The 19,777-nt window shown below is 43.1% G+C and overlaps 1 protein-coding gene across 1 annotated transcript in view; it reads right to left on the reverse strand.

Annotated features, from left to right (window-relative positions):
* The window catches only part of syt9b (synaptotagmin IXb), a 143,679-nt gene that overhangs the window by 50,777 nt on the left and 73,125 nt on the right, over positions 1-19,777 (reverse strand). Inside the window, exons 2-3 of the mRNA XM_063063116.1 lie at positions 11,979-12,324; positions 4,367-4,910 (exon numbers count right to left, since the gene is read on the reverse strand). Coding sequence (XP_062919186.1) covers positions 4,367-4,910; positions 11,979-12,324 — 890 coding nt within the window. The remainder of the gene's footprint in view (positions 1-4,366; positions 4,911-11,978; positions 12,325-19,777) is intronic.

Raw genomic sequence — 19,777 nt, forward strand, 5'->3', positions numbered from 1 at the left:
AATGACTTGTGTCATCCGTTTTGTAAAGACACTGCCCAGAAGAAGGCAATGGAAAACCACTTTTCTAGAAAAATTTGCCAAGATCAATCATAGTCATGGAAAGATCACGGTTGCCCATGTCATATGACATGGCACATAATGAAAGTAAACATTTCCCATTGGAATCTCAACATTTGCCCAATCCAATTGGTAACAAGGAAAGTACTTCCGATAAATCAGCACTCTTCTATCCTCTGCAAAAGGCATGTTCTCTTGGTGGCTACCCAATTCAAATCAACTTCCCATTCCCATTCCAACCTGTCTGCTCATGGCCTCTTCTGCTGCCACAATGTGGCCAACCTCAGGTTAAAGGAACAACACCTCATACCCAGTCTGGGTAGCTTCAATCTGATAGCATAAACATCAATTTATCTAACTTCCAGTACTTTCTCCCCGGCTCTCTTTTTTTCTCCTTACTTGCCTATCACCTCCGCTTGGTCCCCCTCCTCCTTCCCTTTCTCTCATAGTCCACTCTCCTCTCCCATCAGATTCCTTCTTCTTCAGCCCATTAACTTATCCACCCATTCCTCCCAGCTTCTCACTTCATCCTTAGCAGTTGCAGACACATCTGTCAGCTGGGGGGCAACTCCGTTCAGTGTTAAAGCTGAAGTCAATAGTTTCTTGATTAGTAAGAGCATCAAAGGTTACAGGGGAGGGTGGTCGAATAGGGTTGAAAAGGATAAAAAATCAGCCATGATGGAATGGTGCAGCAGACTCAATGTAATTGAATGGCCGAATTCTGATCCTACGTATTATGTATGGTCTGACTAGGAGCTGTGTGGTCACTTTCTGAACCTCAGTTGGTTCAGAATCAGAATCAGAACTAGTTTTAATATCACTGGCATAACTTGTTGTTTTGCAGCAGCAGAATATTGCAATACATAATCATAAAAACTGTAAGGTACAGTAAGAGGTATATATATATTTAAAAAGTTACATTAAATAAGTAGTGCAAAAAAAGAAAAAAAAAGGAGGTAGTGTTTATGGGTTCAACGTCCAATCCGAAATCTGATGGCAGTGGATAGGAAGCTATTCTTGAATTGTTAAGTGCGTGCATTCAGGCTCCTGCACCTTCTCCCTGATGGTAGCAATGAGAAGCAGACACGTAAGGGTCAAAAATGTCCACTTAAACTCGTCCTATATTCCCAAGTTTGGCCCATATCCCTTGAAACCCTCCCTATCCCTGTACCTCTCCAAATGTCTCTGAAATATTGCTATTATCATTGTAACCAGCTTATTACTGTCACATGTATGAGATGCATTCAGAAGCTTTCTTTTGCATGCCATCCACACAGGTCATTCCATCACGTAGACCGAGGGGCCTCTCTCCAAATCATAAGAAGAAAAGCAGTGGGAATTAACTAAAGAGAGTCTGCAGATGTTTGAATTCCAGAGTAACTCATACAAAATGCAGGAGGAACTCAGCAGGTCAGGCAGCATCAATGAAGAGGAATAAAGATCTGACATTTCAGGTGAAAACCCTTCATCGAGACTGGAAAAGGAGGGGGAAGACGCCAGATTAAGAAGGCGGGGTGAGGGGAAGGAATACTAGCTAAAAGATGATAGGTGAAGCGAGGTGAGGGAGAAGGTAGATGGGTGGGAGAAGAAGGATGAAGTGAGAATCTCTGAGGGGATAGGTGGAAAAGGTAAAGAGCTGAAGAAGAAGGAGGAATCTGTAGGAGAGGAGAGTGGACTATGGGAGAAAGGGAAGGATGAAGGGCACCAAACAGAGGTGAAAGGCAAGGAAGGAGAAAAGAAAAGATAAAATGGGAGCCAGAATGGGGAATAGAAGACTTTTCATCTCATGTTCTCATTATTTATTCTTATTTATTATGACTATTAATTCTTTTCTTTCTCTTTTTTTTGTATTTGTACAGTTCGTTTTTTTTCACTTTGTTTGTTGTCTGAACAGTTGTGTGTGGTCTTTCATTGATTCGATTATGTTTCTTGTACTTACTGTGATTGCCAGCAAGAAAATGAATCTCAGGGTTGTATATGGTGACGCGTATGTTCTCTGATAATACATTTACTTTGAACTTATGAAGAGTTCATTGTTAAACAAGATACCAGGATAAAAGAGCTGGAGGTGATTATAGGTTTGGCAACTCAAGCTAACTGGCCGATGGCTTTCTGTATGGAATCACAAGGTTGAGACAGTTTACAGTAATTGCAGCAATTTCTTCACACTTCATTGATTTAATAGCCTGCTATTCTTATACAGTGTCTCCAGTGCCTATGCAGCAGCCACACAGCAAATGCTCTGTGGAATTCTCTCTGACAGAGCGGGTAAAGGGCAGAAACTGAGATCCGTATTATCAGAGTAGACTCTGCAAAATAGGTCAGGGCTGGACTGAAGATACTTGTGTGCTAGTTTTGCAGGTTTCACAGCCGACGTTCCTGGGATTTGAACTTCCGATATCTTGCTAAAGAGCTAATACACAAAGTGCTCTTCTTAAGCAGCCTTTGTTTAAAAACAGGTTATTACAACTCTGAAAGAGGGCATTACAAATGCAGGCTTCAGCTGTGCCCATTTTAAAGTAAAATCTGGTGGTTTAGTTAAAGGTCTCTCTGCTAATGGCACATTTAGACTGATACCACTTCACAGCAGTTCAAAGTTCAAGTAAATTTACGATTAAAGTATGCCAATGTCAATATACACTACCTTGAAATTCATTTTCTTGTAGTCATCTACCGGAAAATAAAAAAATACAATACCATTTATGAAAATCTTAAGGATGTAGTGCTGACCCTTTGAAAGGCAGTAGTCACACCACTCTTGGAGTATTGTGAGTAGTTTTGGGCCGATTATCTAGGAAAGGTATGTTTGTATTGGAGAGGCTCCAGAAGATGTTCCAGAAGACATACTTTTAAGATGAATGGAGGAAAGTTCAGAGGTGATGTCAGAGGTGGGTTGTTTACAGAGAGTGTGGTAAGGGCCTGGAACGCACTGCTAGGGAGATTGGTACAATATTGATATTTAAGAGACTCTTAAATAAGCTCATAGATAAAGCAAACATGGAGGTTTTTTGGTCTGTAGAGGAGGGAAGGCCTAGACTGACCATGGGGTAGATTTATATTGTTCTGCACAACATTGTGGACCACAGGGCTCATTCTAGGCTGTAATATTCTCTACGTACAAAATACTGGAGAAACTCAGCAAGTCAGACAGCATCTGACTGTCTGAGGTAGGGTTGCAGATTGAGCAAGGTCAATACGTGCCAGGGCATTGGAGTTTGGAGTTCAATTCCAGCATCCTCTGTGCGGAGTTTGTACGTTCCTTTCCATGTGTGAGTGGGTTTCCTCCGAGTGCTCTGGTTGCCTCCCACAGCCCAAGGACATACCAGTTAGTGGGTTAATTGGTCATTGTAAATTGTCCCATGATTAGACTCCGGTTTAATAGATGGGTTGCTGGGCGGTACGACTCAAAGAGCCGAAAGGGCCTACTCCGCACTGTATTTCTAAATCAATGCTTTGGGTTGCACTTCTTCATTAGGGAAGGGTTTTCTATGGGATCCCCTCCATAGATGCTGCCTGACCTACTGAGCTCCTCCAGCATTTTGTATGTTTTGCACAAGATGTCCAGCATCTACAGAACCTCCTTTGTCGTCTATGTTCTATGTTCCACTGCTGCAGAGTTGGTGTGGCCTTTAGCACTGTTCCCTCAAAGCCGTACTGGTGCGTGACTGTGCAGTAACTGAAATGTTCCTGCGCACTTGGCCTTTGTTGTCACACAGCTGTAATTTTCTTTTATATAATGTTAATATAAATTTGAAATTCCAGTATGCTAATATAATTTTGAAACCTACGTTAATATTATTGTGAAATACCCAATAATTAGTTATGTGTTAATGAATGTATATAATAATAAATGTGCCCCAACATTTATCTTGAAACATTTTAGAGCTTCAATGTATTTACATTGTCAGTGTTTCAAGTTACAACACTGTTACAAATTGTAACAATAAACACAGAATGGAAGTCAGTAACTCAATGTTAATAAACCCCTGGCCCACTGAATGCTGATGCCATCTAGTCAAAACATTCTTTTTGTGCTGTATTTCATTACACACTTCAATTAATAAGATCAAAAGTATGTGATTTTTCAATTTTCATTTGAAATATTAATAGTATGAATATTAGAGAAAAAAATTCAAGTTTTCAGGCTGTGCAAAAAATTCTTGCTCAGAGCAATGCATCATCTGCGCAGCTGTAAAAAAGATTAGAGGGAATATTTGTGTTTAGTCAAGCTGTGGACCACAAGCCATAGGAAAGGAAGTAGTTCAGATGGGCGCCTTCCTTGACGTTGGTCTGGAAAGCTCTCACTTACCGAAGTGACATGCTGAATATCCTTCCATAGCACCGTCTCCCGAGGGAAGTCAGATAGCTCAAGGAAGTTGTCCACAGCCACTTGACCAATCACGTCATGGCGGGAGAACCTGTCAAAGTCGTAGACGCTGAAGTGGAGTTTGCGGTTGGCCAGCTCATTGTAGGGGACGGGGAAGAGGAAGGCTTCGTTGAAGATGGGGTTGAGGGTTTTGCGGTGGACCTTGGTCTGGTGTTTGGTTTTGCGGTCGGGCAGCAGGTATATCTTCACATAAGGGTCAGATGTGCCCGAGAAGTCCTTGGCCGGCAGATTGACTGCCTTGTGGACTTTGACTATCAGCTGTTCCAAGTCGCAGTCGTACTTCAATGTGAAGTTAAGTTTGCCACAGGTCTCGTTGTTCCTTCGCCCGTCATCTGTGTCCACCGACCTCTGTTTGTACAACTCAGGTTTGATTCGCCCAATGTCCATGGGTCTCTCCTGCCTTTGGCACTGTTGGATGTCAAAGTCTGGGTTGGAGAGGTTTAACTGTCTTCTTATCGAGTTGTGCCTGAAACCACAAAACAACATCTTTCAGTTAAAAATGTAGTAGGGGATAGTAAATTCATAGGGAATTGTGAACTCTTGGTTGTGTAGCACAGTAGCGAGTGAGAGATTGGGGGAGGGGAATGAGCATGTAGTGAGTAGTTTTGGGCCCCTTATCTAAGAAAAGGAAACAGAGAGCCTGAAGAGAGACTTAGATAGTTCAGGAGAATGGGCAAAGAAGTGGTAAATGAAATACAATTTTAGAAAGTGTATGGTCATGAACTTTGGTGGGAGAAATAAATGGGCAGTATTATTTAGATGGGGAGAGAATTCAAAATGCAGAGATGCAAAAGGACTTAGGAGTCCTTGTGCAAGATACCGTAAAGTTTAACCTCCAGGCTGAGTTGGTTGTGAAGAAGGCGAATGCAGTGTTGGCATTCATTTCTAGAGGCACAGAATATAAGAGCAGGGATGTGATGTTGAGGCTCTATAAGGCACTTGCAAGACCACACGGAGTATTTTGCGCAGTTTTGGGCTTCTTATTTTAGAAAGGATAAACTGTCATTGGAGAGGTTTCAGAGAATATTCACAGGAATGATTCTAGGAATGAAAGGGCTGCCATATGAGGAATGTCTGATAGCTCTTGGGCTGTATTCCCTGGAGTTCAGGAGAATGAGGGGGGATCTCATAGAAACATTCTGAATGTTAAAAGGCCTGAACAGATTAGATATGGCAAAGTTATTTCCCATGGTGGGGGATTCTAGGACAAGAGGGCACAACTTCAGGATTGAAGGGCGTCCATTTAGAACTGAGATGTGGAGAAATTACTTTAGTCAGAGGGTAGTAAGTCTGTGGAAATTGTTGCCACAACCCACTGCGGAGGCCAAGTCACTGGGTGTATCTAAGGCAGAGATAGATAGGTTCTTGATTTGCCAGGGCATCAAAGGGTATGGGGTGAATATGACTGGAAGAATTGGATCAGCTCATGATTGAATGGTGGAGCAGATTCGATGGGCCGAATGGCCTACTTCTGCTCCTATATCTTATGGTCTTATGGTCTAAAAGAAGTGCTGGCATTAGAGGATGTTCGTGAGAATAATTCCGGGAATGAAAAGGTTAACATATGAGGATAATTTGATGGCTCTGAGCCTATACTTGCTAGAGCTTAGAAGAATGAGGGGGTATTTCATTGAAACCTATTGAATATTAAAAGGTCTAGACCAAGTGGATGTAGAGAGGATGTTTCCTATAGTGAGGGAGTCTAGGAACGGAGGGCACAGCCTCAGAATAGAGGGACATCTGTTTAGAGCAGAACTGGGGAGAAATTTGACCAGAGGATGGTGAATCTGTGGAAGTCATTGCCACAGACAGCTGTGAAGTCTAAATCATTGGATCTATTTAAAGTGGAGGTTGATAGGTTTCTGATTAGTGGGGGCATCAAAGGTTACGTGGGGAAAGAAGGAGAATGAGGTTGAGAGGGATAATAAATCAGCCATGATGGAACGGAAGAGTAGATTTTATAGATTCATAGAAAACTACAACACCAAAACAGGCCCTTCAGCCCATTCAGTCTGTGCCTAACTATTGTTCTGACTTGTCCCATCGACTTGCACCAGGACCATACCCTTCCATAACATCCCACATCCATGTATGTATCCAAATTTCTCTGAAATACTGTAATTGAATCCATATCCACCACTTTTGCTGGCAGCTCGTTTGACGCTCTGAATGAACCCATTGACCTCATAATCTACCTTGTTATGGCCTTGCATCTTATTGTCTGCCTGCTCGGCACTCTCTCTGTAACTGCAACACTTTACTCTGCATTCTGTTACTATTTTACCCTGTACAACCTGAATGCACTGATGAAATGATCTGTTTGGATGGCGTGTAAACAAGACTTCTCTCTGCAATGATCAAAAGTTATCATCAAAGGTCATTAAAGTCTTATCAAAGCTGAAAGGAAAAAGGCAGGAGAATGGGGTTGAGGGATAATAGAGCAGTCATATGGAATGGTGGAATGAACATGATGGGCCGAATGGTTCTTCTAACTTCCAGGAGGAACGGTCCCGTTCATTACTCCCAACCTCAGGACGCAGTCTGGGGAATATCCAGTGTTGTTTCTCCTTCTTTGAGTTTAAAGAGGAGACCTATTCAGCTCTGGCAAGACTTCCTTACTCTTATATTTCAGACCTGTTGGATTAGACGGCATCATTTTTAGTTTCTTTGCAGCCCAACCTTCATGCCTGCTTGTATTTTATTTAACTACCCACATACATGTAAATATTTAGTATGTTTCCTGGTGGTCACAGTATGTATATGCAATTGTACAGTGTGCCCCCTAATGGTTACATTTCTGTATAACTCTGGAAAGTTCTTGGTATTACGTTATTTGAATAGGGGCTGTCTGATTGATTAACTCTTATCTACAAATTTGAATTGAATGCTTCTTATCTGTAGGGCATAGGAAATGTTGGCCCACTGTCTTTTTAGGCTTTTCCTAAGCTACTAGATCTTTGTAACTCTGAGCTTTTGATTCTATTCGTACTGTTAGCACTTAATAAAACAATTGTGAAGCAATAAGTTTCATGCCACCTCCTTGACTTCCAAAAGAACCTTGGCTCCAAAACATCAGAATCCAACAAAGTCCTTCCTAATAAAGTGATAAAACACAAGAGATTCTGCAAATGCTGGGAATCCAGAGCAACACACACAAAATGTTGGAAGATCTCAGCAGCTCAGGCAACGTCTATGGAAAGAAATAAACAGTCGACCTTTCAGACTGAGACTCTTCATCAGGACTGCTGAAAGGTTTCAGCCCAAAACATTGCCTGTTTATTCCGCTCCTAGGTGTTGCCTGACCTGCTGAATCTCCAGAGCATTGTATGTATTGCTCTTTACAATAAAGGCTTACTTTCCAATTCACCTCCCTTCTTTTACCCACTCTATGAAAGCAGCTTCTTCCCTTTAACTTTTACATTGAAGCTCAATGTACTTAGTCTGAGTGGATAGATTTTTGGAGTCGTTAACACAAAACATTTAAGAGAATTTTGGATGAATACATGGATGGGAGGGATATGGTCCTTGGACAGGTCAATAGGACTAAGCAGAATAACAGTTTGGCACAGACTAGATGGGCTGAAGGGAATTTTTCATGCTGTGGTGCTGTTCAATTCTTTCACAATTAGTCATCTGATACTTACTTGGCCAATTAGAGACTTTTCCTTACTTGATTGACAGAATAATTACCGAGCCAACCATCCTTCCCCACTCCAATGCTAATATTTCTTGAGGCCTCCTTTGTTCAGGGTTGACATACCTCCACAACCTCCCCTGGCCATAATAATCTTAAGGTACCAATGCTAGTATTTATTTTAATATGCTTTGCCGATTAAATGCTAATATTTATTGTCTAACAAACAAATAATAATACTTCTGTAAATTGTTTTCTGCCTGGAGGTGGGGTGGCCTGGAAATTACTCTTTAATTTCTGAAAAATCCTGCAACTGTTGTTAGTCCAAATCAGAAGACTGGTTTGTTTCTATGTTGCAAACAGATGTGTTTATTATCAGATTTCTGGATTAAATTGCCGTGTTGAGCAGGTTGTCTTCTGAGGAAAGGATGGACCCACTAGGCTTACAAATATCAGCGATCAGGAGAGTGAGAGAGGATGTAATTGAAAGATATAAAATCCTGAGCGGCCGCAGAGAGGATGTATCCTTGAGAGGGAAGGTAACCAAGGATCACTAATAGAAGTTTGAGTCATCCATCTAAGATAAAAATGACACGTTTTTTTTCATTCAGAGGGTCTTGTGCCTTTGGAATTTTTCTACTTGATTGGCAATGAAAACAGAGTCTTTGATATATTCTCAAGTTAGAAATGGATAAAATAGTCACAGAATCATACAGCATGGCAACAACCTTTGGAACAGTTCATCTATGCTGGCCACTCTGCCCATCTGAACTAGTCCCTATTTCCTATGTTTGGCTCATATCCTTCCTAGGAGTTCTCACCTGGGGGTCCACAGACCCTTTGGTTAATGGTAGGGGTCCATGGCATAAAAAAAGGCTGGTACCCCCCTGCTCTAAACCCTTCCTATCCATGTGCCTGTCCAAGTACCTTTTAAATGTTGATATTGTACCTTCCTCCAACATTTCCTCTGGCAGCTTAGTCCATATACAGGTGAAGAAGTTGCCATTCATGTCTCTATTAAATCTTTCCCTTTTCACATTAAACATATTCTACTTCTTATTAAGCCCATCACCCTGATTGGGGCATAGCCCTTGGACAGCAGATCACCAGAGTAATCTGCCCAGTTTAGTCTTTCAAGGTTTCCCAGGTTTAGTCGAGCCTCTCCTTTTTCTCCCGGGGTTGAGGTCTTTGTAGCTTCTGTAGCACACCTTACACCTATGCTTCTAGTATTTGGTTCCTTTTCCCTGGGAAAAGGACTGTGTGTATTCACTCCATCTATAGCCCTCGTGATTTTATGTACCTCTCTAATTTTGGTCCTCGGTCTTGTATGTTTCAAGGAATAAAGTCCTGGCTGTCCAACCTCTCCCAATAACTCAAACACTCAAATCCCAGCAACACCATCCTAAATCTTCTCTTGCACTCTTTCCAACTGAATGCTATCTTTCCTTACAAGAGGTTGGTTAAAAATGCACACCGTACTCTAAGAGCAGTCTCACTAATGTCTTGTACAACTGCAATGTACGGTTAACATACGAGGTGTTTTTGATGGCTCTGGGCCTGGACTCGCTGGAGTTTAGAGGAATGGGGGTGAGGGGGAGAATCTCATTGAAACCTATTGAATATTGAAAGGCCTAGTTATAGTGGATGAGGAGGGGATGTTTCCAATAGTGGGAGAGTCTAGGATCTGAGATCACAGAAAGACATCCCGAAAGAGTAAAGATAATGAGTAATTTCTTTAGCCAGAGGGATGTAAAATTGTGTAATTCATTGCCACAGATGGCTGTGGAATCCAGGCTATTAAAAGCAGAGATCGATAGATTCTTGATTAGTAAGGGTGTCAAAGGCTATGGGGAGAAGGCGGGAGATTGGGGTTGAGAGGGAAAATAAATTAGCAAATATTAAATGGAAGAACGGAGTCAATGGGTTGAATGGCCATTCTGCTCCTATGTCTTATTGTTTAATGGCCCAGCCTCTATGCTCAGTGCCCTGACTGATGAAAGCCAGAGTGTAAAAAGCCTTCTTTACCACCCCCGGCCACCGTCCACCTATGACATCAATTTTACGGAACTGTGTACAGTACTTGTGCTCCAAGATCCCTCTGTTCCTACAACACACACTCCAACGTGCAAACTTTTGCTGTATAATTACTATGCTGGTCTGACTTCCCACTTGGCATTTATGTTTTATTTTACTTAGAGATACAGCACGGTAACAGGCCCTTTTGACCCAATGAGCCCGTGCCTCCCAATTATAACCATGCGACCAATTAACTTACTAATCCTGTACGTCCTTCAAACGTGGGATGAAACCAAACAACCTGGAGGTAGCCAGTGTGGTCACAGGAAGAATGCACAAAATCCTGACAGGCAGTGGCAGGAATTGAACCCACGTCACAGCCACTGTATTAGAGTTATGCTAACCACTAAGCTACAATGCCACCCAAAAAAAAACCAAATTAGGGGTGGAACAGTAGCATAATGTTTAGAGTAATACTATTACAGCGCTAGTGACGCGGGTTCAATTCCTGACGCCATCTGGGAGGAGTTTGTATGTTCTCCCAGTGACCACGTGGGTTTCCTCCGGGTGCTCTGGTTTCCTCCCACGTTCCAAAGACATATGGGTTAGAAAATCAATTGGTCACTTTGTGTAATTGGGTAGTGTAGGTCTGTTGGGCCACAAGGGCCTGCTTCATGAATTGGTACACTACCATAAATAGTTTATAATCCTTCCCAGGATCCAGGCAGAGGAAAAGAACTTGGGCCTTCCCTTACCTGTCTCAGACCAGTATTATACACACCATAATACAAAGGTACAGGATATGCATCTAGCTCACATGTAGGTGGAGGAGACTCGATGGGCTGTTGACCTAATTTCGCTCCTATGTCTTGTGCTCTAATGGTCCGATCTCTACACTCAGAGCCCTGACTGATGAAGATCAAAGTGCCAAAAGCCTGAAAAGCCATCTCATAGGCATTCTACAAATTCTCTCCCTTGGGATCCAGCACCAAGCTGATTTTCCCAATTCACCGGCATATTGAAATCCCCCATGACTATCGTGACATTGCCCTTATGACACGTGTTTTCGCTCTTCTATTGCAATTTGTATCCCACATCCTGGCTACTGTTTAGAGGCCTGCATATAACTCCCATCAGGGGCTTTTATCCTTGCAGTTTCTTAACTCTACCTACAAGGTTTCTACATCTCCTGATCCAATGTCACATCTTTCTAAGGATTTGATTTCATTTTTATCAACAAAGCAACCGCACCCCCTCTACCTACCTGACTATCCTTTCAATAAAATCTGTATCAACCAACACACATAAAAGTTGCTGGTGAACGCAGCAGGCCAGGCAGAATCCCTAGGAAGAGGTACGGTCGACGTTTCGGGCCGAGACCCTTCGTCAGGTCATGAGTCCTGATGAAGGGTCTCGGCCCGAAACGTTGACTGTACCTCTTCTTAGAGATGCTGCCTGGCCTGCTGCGTTCACCAGCAACTCTTATGTGTGTTGCTTGAAATTCCAGCATCTGCAGATTTCCTTGTGTTTGCGCGAATAAAATGTGTATCCTTGGATATTAAGCTCCCAACTTGGATCTTCTTTCAGCCAGGACTCAGTGATGCCCACAGCATCATAGCTGCCAATCTTTAAATGTGCTACCTTATTCTGTATGCAATGTGCAGTCAAATATAACACATTCAGTCCTGTATTCATCACCCTTTTCAATTTTGTTCCCCTGTTACATTGCAGCTCATCCCACTAATTGCAATTGTAGCCGATCATCTGCCTATCCTTCCTGACAGTCTCACAATACACTGCTTCTGCTTGTATACCGACTTATATTTATGGTTTCAATCTCATAAGCTTGCCGGCTGGCCTTTCCAAACATGTTTTACCACTGACCTTGTGGAAGACGTGGGTTCTGTGATCTGCCGGTGCATCCGTACATTGTGGGAACAGTTCTCTTTGTTCTGGGCTTCCACAGGGATGTTGGGGGAGGTGTGGCTGATCTTCATGGCTGACTCTGGGTAGGAGGCCGGCTCTGTCGTGAAGTCCTCGCTGCACTCCTGCCCATTGGTCCCGTTGTCCGTGTAGGGCTGCTGATCCTGTTGGCTCCCCTTGTGGTCGGATGACTCACTGCGCTCTCGCCACGGGATCCAGCACAGCTTCCAGGAGACGAAGAGCGAGACACCGAAGAGGGCCAGGCCGCAGGCCGTGACCACCAGCGACAGGAGGCTAATGGAGATGTCTGGAAAATGAGGAAGATCTTTTGCTTAGAACCATCATCCAATTATAGAGTCACAGAATCATAGAGCACATAAACAGACTCTTCAGCCCATCTAGTCCATGACTAGACCCCATCAACCTGAACCTGGACCCTCCCTATCCCTCCAATCCATGTACCTATCCAAACTTCTCTTAAATGTTGAAATCGAACCCACATCCATCATTTTATGCCCACAGGGTTCAGCAGAACAACAGAGAACACACAGATAAAACAAGACAGAGCCCGAGGGACAGAGCAAATACCATGCACAAATACATTCCCCATGAGCTCAGTGAGCAAAGGTCTCCCTCTGTTGTGCATGGATCTATAACTCTTGCCTGTAGTTGATGCTATTTTAGTCATTAACTCAAGCACTGTGGACCACTGTAGCTGTACTTTTAATCACAAATTTAATTGAAAATTTGGCACGTACTGTAGTTAATTGTGAGGCTCGGAGATTTGATCTAGGGAATGCATACTTATTGCGCAAATCCCACTGGTGTCTGCTTTGCTGAGAGCACACCTGTTTCCGTACACAGGCAGACATGATGAGCCAAAACCATTCAAACAATATTGCATCTTTTGACAATGATTAAATTTCAAAGTACATTGAATGAGGCCTCCATCGGCCAGGGTCAGCCATGGAAGTTGTGTCCTACCTGCGTAGATATGCAAGCCTGGGCAGTACAATATGGAGAGCAGCTGTTTCCCATGCACCATGTAGGACTGCCTTAGGGACGCCAGCTCTGGAGTTTTCCTTGAGTTTTACTCCAGAAGCCTTCCCCATGAGGCAGCGGAGGTTTGAGATCAGGGTTTTCCTTCTCCTAATTGAGCTGCCAATCACGGCTGATGAGCCCCAACTGCCCAAAGTGACGAGTCACCCACCTTTGCCCCTTCTCCCGTCGGTAGAAACGGTTCTGCTAGGCTGAGTAGCTAAGCCACACATGAAGGCCAGGAGCTGGACTTGGTTGTCAGAGGCTATTTGAGATGCACACCATTGGGAGCGTTTAATCGATAGTGTGAGCTTGTCTCCAATACCAACCCTGGCTACGACAACTCTAAAGAATCTATCAAAGTACAGTACTGTGCAAGTGTATAAGCTAGGGTGCCTAAGATACTTGCACAATACTGTAGTAATTTTATGTATTGCACTGTACTGCTTCCGCAAAAAAAAAAACAAATTTCAAGACATTTCTCATGTTAAACCTGATTTTGATATGGGTCTCTATTGTTGACTGAGAGTAGGAAGGGGGCAGGGAGAGGGTAGGGAGCGGGAAGCACCAGACAGACATTCTGTAATGATCAATAAACCAATTGTTTTAAATGAAATGACCTTGCCTGGTGTCTCAGGCCTGGGTGTGCCTGCACCCACGCCACTCCCCATCCCTGGCACTCCTTCTCTGCCACCTGTTCCATACCCTTCCCATGGCACTCCACTCAACATCCTTTGCTCCCACCAGATTTGCAAACTCGATCTCCACTCCATGTTGACAAATACAGCACCGTGTATCACTATATACAACCCTGAAGTTAATTTATATGCAGGCATTCACTGTAAGTACAAAGAAACACAATAAAATCGATGAAAAACTGCACATGACAAAGAACAACAAACTGCAAATACATGTAACTCTCGCTTTGGCTTGTGGCTTAATATACGGGCTGATAACCCCCGGCCCTGCAAAACTTAAGAAATCTTGTTTGGGTGGATGCTGCACGATCTGTCCCCTGTTACAAATCAGTACTCCGAAATAACAAACAGTACATAATATGCAATTAAACGATTAAGCTTTATAATTCTTACGTTGACTATATGGTTAATAAAGAAACAAAACAAAAGGGCCCAATCTTATTAAACGGTCTGTTGCGTAAAGTTGGAGCTCACTGATAAGTCGATCATCCACCATTGACCTCTTCCGATCGTCGCTGCCCTTTGGACCCTTGCTCCAAGTCCACCCCCGTCCGGCCGTCTACCAAATCTCTCCATTTGCGTCTTCTCTCCTCATCTTTCCCCGGCAAAAGCCCGGAAAACATCTCCTTCCAGATTCACAAGACAGAGCAACAAAATCCTGATTGGCTAACATCCATAATCATAGTCCTGTTATCTCCAGCCATAACCCAAACATTGCTGCTACAAAGGAACTGTTACCTCAGCAGTGAACATTACAGAGAAGCCATTTCGTTAGCCTTACAGCATGTTACATACAAAATGAAAGTAAATAATAATAATATATAAGTAAGCAATGAATACTGAAAACATGAGCTGCAGAGTTATTAAAAGTGAGTCCATAGCATGTGGAATCAATTCAGTATTGGGGTGAGTGAAGTTATCCACACTAGTTCAGGAGCCTGATAGATGAGGCATAGTAACTGTTCCTGAACCAGGAGGCGTGCGACCCAATGCTCCTCTATGCCTTACCCTGTGGCAACTGTAAAAAGAGAGCATAGCCTGGAATGTGGGGGTCTTGGATGATGGATGTTGTTTTCCTGAGATAAACCTCTATGTAGATGTACAGTGCTCCTTGGAAACATACTGCCTCCATTTTAGGACAAGTTCAGCAGCAAAACTGTTGTATTATTAGAAACCATTAATAAACAGTTGAATTGCTCGGCAAAGATGGTGCTCGGTGCTCAGTGTCGGAGGGCTGGTTGGAGGCTCAAAGTTTTCAGATGGACTCAGAGTCTGACTGTGGTCGGGTGCTTCCAGGGTGCTGCATCAGCAAGTTTGCGGTGCTGGAAGCTCATGGCAGGGAGAGTTTCTTCCTTCTAACGTCTGCATGAGATGATGGGCTATCGGGACTTTGAGACTTTTTTTTACCGTGCCCATGGTCTGCTCTTATCAAATTACAGTATTGCTTTGCACCGTTGTAACTATATGTTATAATTACGTGGTTTTGTCAGTTTTAGACTTGGTCTATCTTGTGTTTCTGTGATATCACACCGGAGGAACATTGTATCATTTTTTAATGCATGCATTTCTAAGTGACAATAAACGAGGACTGAGTGTCCTCATAATCTAATCTAAACTAAACTAAACAGTTGGTTCCTTGTTGTTATAGCCGGGGTGGTATTGGGGTCAAGCTCTCACTACCTATTAATGCTCCCAATAGCATGTGCCTCAAATAGCCTCTGACAACGAAGTCCAGCTCCTAGCCTTCATTTGTGGCTAAGCCCGGTGGAACCGTTTCTACTGACAGGAGAGGGGCAAAGGCGAGGCGCCTTGAAGCCAGTCGCAACGGGCAGATGGGGCTCATCATGTGTGGGTCAATGGGACTAGGCTGAATAACAGTTCACATAGACTAGTGGGCCAGTTTCTGTGCTGTAGCGCTCTGTGACTCTGGTTGGTTAGTCACTATAGATTACACTTTGTGTATACTGTAGGTCAGTATAGAGACGGTTGACAGGAGTGTAGTCTAGGCAAAATGGGAAATGGGAGTCTGATAGTTGGTATAGATGTTGGACTGATACTCCATAATGCTCTGACAAATGGCCACCAGTCACCACAGGAGGAGCACACGACAGCACATCAATGACTGAAGTCAAAGAAAATAATGTAGGAACATCAAAAATAGATGCAACCAGAATTCCATTGCATCTTCTCCCCCATTCAATCACACTATGCCTGATCTTTCACCTCAACACCATTTCCATTGATTTCCTTAATGTTTCAAATAGGGCGGTGAGGTGGAGATATGTCTCTAACAAAGGAGGTGTAAGGCGTTCCTTCCCTCTGCTAGCCTGCAGGTCATCCTTGGGCAAGGTGTAGCATCTGCTTAGCCCCCGATCAGGGCCATGTGAAGTCATGGGAGCAAGTGGTGGATGGTCATATAAGCAGCTGGTGCATATCACAAGTCTTGGTTATGCAACCACTGACGCCAGGCCGAAAATCTCTGAAGAGCATTGATAATGGTTGGGGGTCACCCATCTTGTAAAGACACTGCCTGCAAGAAGGCAATGGTAAACCACTTCTGGAGAAACATTTGCCAGGAACAATCATGGTGAAGACCACGATCGCCCATGTCATAGGATACGAAATATAATGATGATGATTAATGTTTCAAGATCTGTTGATAAGCAACTGTGCTCCCACTGCCCCCTTAGAGTTGTAGTAGGCAGCATGGTAGTGAAGTGGTTATCACTGCTTTGCAGTGATAACCAATTGGGTTCGATTCCCGCAGCTTGGTGTAAGAAGATTATACATTCTCCTTGGAACTGTGTGGGTTTCCTCCGCATGCTCCAATTTCCTCCCACATTCCAATGATGTATTGATGTATTGATTAGAGTTAGTGACTCGTGGGCAGTGCCATGTTGACACCAGAAGCGTGGTGACATTTGCCCAGCACAATCCTCACTGATTTGAATTAACACAAATGATGCATTTCACTGGTATGTTTCAGTATACATGTTATAAATAAAGCTAAAATCCTAATATTTCATCTTTTGAGTCATCACGCACAGAAATAGGACCACCATGTATCTGCCAACCATCAAGCCCTCTCTATTTTAGTCTGTTACACAAGAAGCTGATCTGTAGCCTCCTACACCTTTCAATTCCTCATCCAGGTACTCACTGATTATTATGTGAGTTTCTGCCTCCATCATTCCCTCAGGCCACACATTCCAGATTGCAATCAACTTCTAGGTAGAAAAAAGTGGAACTGGTTTATTATTGTCACATGTACGGAGATACAGTGAAAAGTTTGCCTAGCATCCAGTTCATACAGATCAGATCATTACACAATGCATTAAGGTGGAACATGGTAAAACAATAACAATGCAGAATAATGTGTAACTGCTACAGAGAAAGCACAGTGCAGATAGACGATAAGGTGTAAGATCATATCTGAAGTTCTACCCTGGGCCCTTCATCCCATCATAAAGAAAGTGCACTGGTGGATATACTTTATTAGGAGCTTGAGACTTCTTGTAGGCATTGACAGTAAATAGAAAGAAACACAAGAGAGTCAATGAAAACCTTCACACGAGAGAGCCGGACACAAAACCAATGTGCAAAAAGGCAACAAAATGTGCAAATACAAAAAGAAAAGAAATAATAATAATTATAAATAAGCAATAAAAACTGAGAACATGAATTGTGGAGTCATTAAGTTTGTAGATTCAGTTTAGTGTTGGGGTGAGTGAGGTTATTTACACTGGTTCAGAAGCCTGATGGTTGAGGAGTAATAACTCTTCCTGAACTTGGTGATGTGAGTCCTGAGGCTCCTGTACCTCCTGATGGCAGCAGCAAGAAGAGAGCAAGGCCTGGATGGTGGGGTTCCTTGATGATCGATGCTGCTTTCCTGCGACAATGCTCCTTGTAAGTATATGGTGGGGAGGGATTTACCTGTGATGGACTGAGCTGTATCCAGTACTTTCTGCAGAGTATTCTATTGCACTTTTGAAGATGGAATGGCTTTGGAAAGTCAAGTGATCGGTTACTCACCGCAGGGCATTCAACACTGATCTGCACTGATTTATGTGGCTGGTCCAATTATGTCTCTGTAGTAACACACACAAGTTGGTGGAGGAAGCCAGCAAGTCAGGCATCATCTATGAAAAGGAGTGAAGAGTTGACGCTTTGGGCCGAGACCCTTTATCAAGAATCCAGTTAACTGATTTATTTTATTTAGAAATGCAGCATGGAACAGGCCTGTGACCTGTGACGCCCAGCAACCCACCAATTTTAACCCTAGCCTAATCACAGGACAATTGACAATGATCAGCTAACTAACTAAATGGTAAGTCTTCGCACTATGAGAGAAAACCAGAGCACTCAGAGGAAAACTAAATACACATGGGGAAGGAACGTATAAACTTGCTTACATAGCGCGTGGAATTGAACTCTGAACTCCAACGTCCCGAGCTGCAAAAGCTTTGTGCTAATCACTATGCTACCCTATGCCCTAGGTCTCTTATTTATACTATGGGAATTATAGATGGGAAATTATACTAAATGAAGATGAGTTCATTCTTTTTATGTTTTTTTTAAGCAAATGTCTTAAAAATGACAGTGCTGAAGCTATAATGGATTCTCAAGGCTTGGAATGAGCTCTCGGCTTTCAGTAATAAATCATTTATGAAATACACATTATGATGAGATGTGGGCTGCGATATGAATTTCATAATGGGGCAGATTTGATAACTTGCAATAGAATTAGGTCTGTAGTTTAATTGTGGGCATAAGGTTTTAAATTATATCCCAGTAACACTCTGCCCTCTGATTTTAACCATTCATTAAATATTCATCACCGAAATTGTTTGGAAATGCCAGTATGCATTGATAACTAGAGCGGTACAGCACAAGAACAGGCCCTTTGTCCCACGATGTCTGTGCCAGACATGATGCCACATTAATCTAATCCCTTCAGCCTGCACGAGATCTACACTCAGTGGCTACTGCTGTGCATTTGCAGATGTGCTTCTGCATACCATTGTTGGAATGTGTGGTTATCTGAGTTACTGTCACCATCCTGTCAGCTTGAACCAGTCTGGCCATTCTCCTCTGACCTTTCTCATTAACAAGGTGTTTTCACAACAGAACTTCTGCTCACCGGATGCTGTTCTCACCATTCTCTGTGAACTTTAGAGGCTGTTTTGCATGAAAACCCTAGGAGATCAGCAGTTTCTGAGATACTCAAACCACCCTGTCTGGCACCAACAATCATTCCATGGTCAAAGTCATTTAGATCACATTTCTTTCCCATTCTGATATTTGGTCTGAGCAACAGCTGGACCTCTTGATCATATCGGCATGTGACAGCGGACACCGCTTCAAAGGATGGCCTAAAACAGGCAAGGGTTGCCGGCAGCCGGTGAGATAGAGATATGCCTGTCCAAGAATGTAAAGTCAGCTCCTGCCGACTGAACCGATGAGAGCTACAGTGAGATCCAACGGCTAGGAAGGTGGTTCTACAAATTTGTGGAGAGTGAAGGGCACGACAAGACCCAGAAAACATCAAGGTCACTCACTGCAACCGAAGAATATCCCAGTTTGTGATGGTTGTTCATACCACTGGACTTGGACTTTCAAGGTTGAGAGAGTGGAACTGCCCCAGTGCAATGGATTTTCCACCTTAAAAACTTTCTCGCAAGGGTTTTCTGTCATCGTCAGACATGAGGAACAACCATTTTATATATATATACAAAATTAAACAAGTAGTGCAAAAAGAGCAAAAAGAAAAAAAAATTGAGGTAGTGCACATGGGTTCATTGTCTATTCAAAAATCTGATGGAGGAGGGGAAGAGGCTGGTTTGAAATGTTGAGTGTGTGCTTCAGGCTCCTGGACCTCCTCCTTGATAGCAGCAATGTGAAGAGGGCATGACCTGAGTGATGGGGGTCCTTAACGATGAACGCTGCCTTCTTGAGGCATCGCCTTTTGAACAGTTTACCGATCCATGTCTAGATGGCACCTTTACCAAGGGCAAGAAATGCCTA

This window comes from Mobula hypostoma, chromosome 11 (genome assembly GCF_963921235.1).
Source record: "Mobula hypostoma chromosome 11, sMobHyp1.1, whole genome shotgun sequence".
Taxonomy (NCBI): Eukaryota; Metazoa; Chordata; class Chondrichthyes; order Myliobatiformes; family Myliobatidae; genus Mobula; species Mobula hypostoma.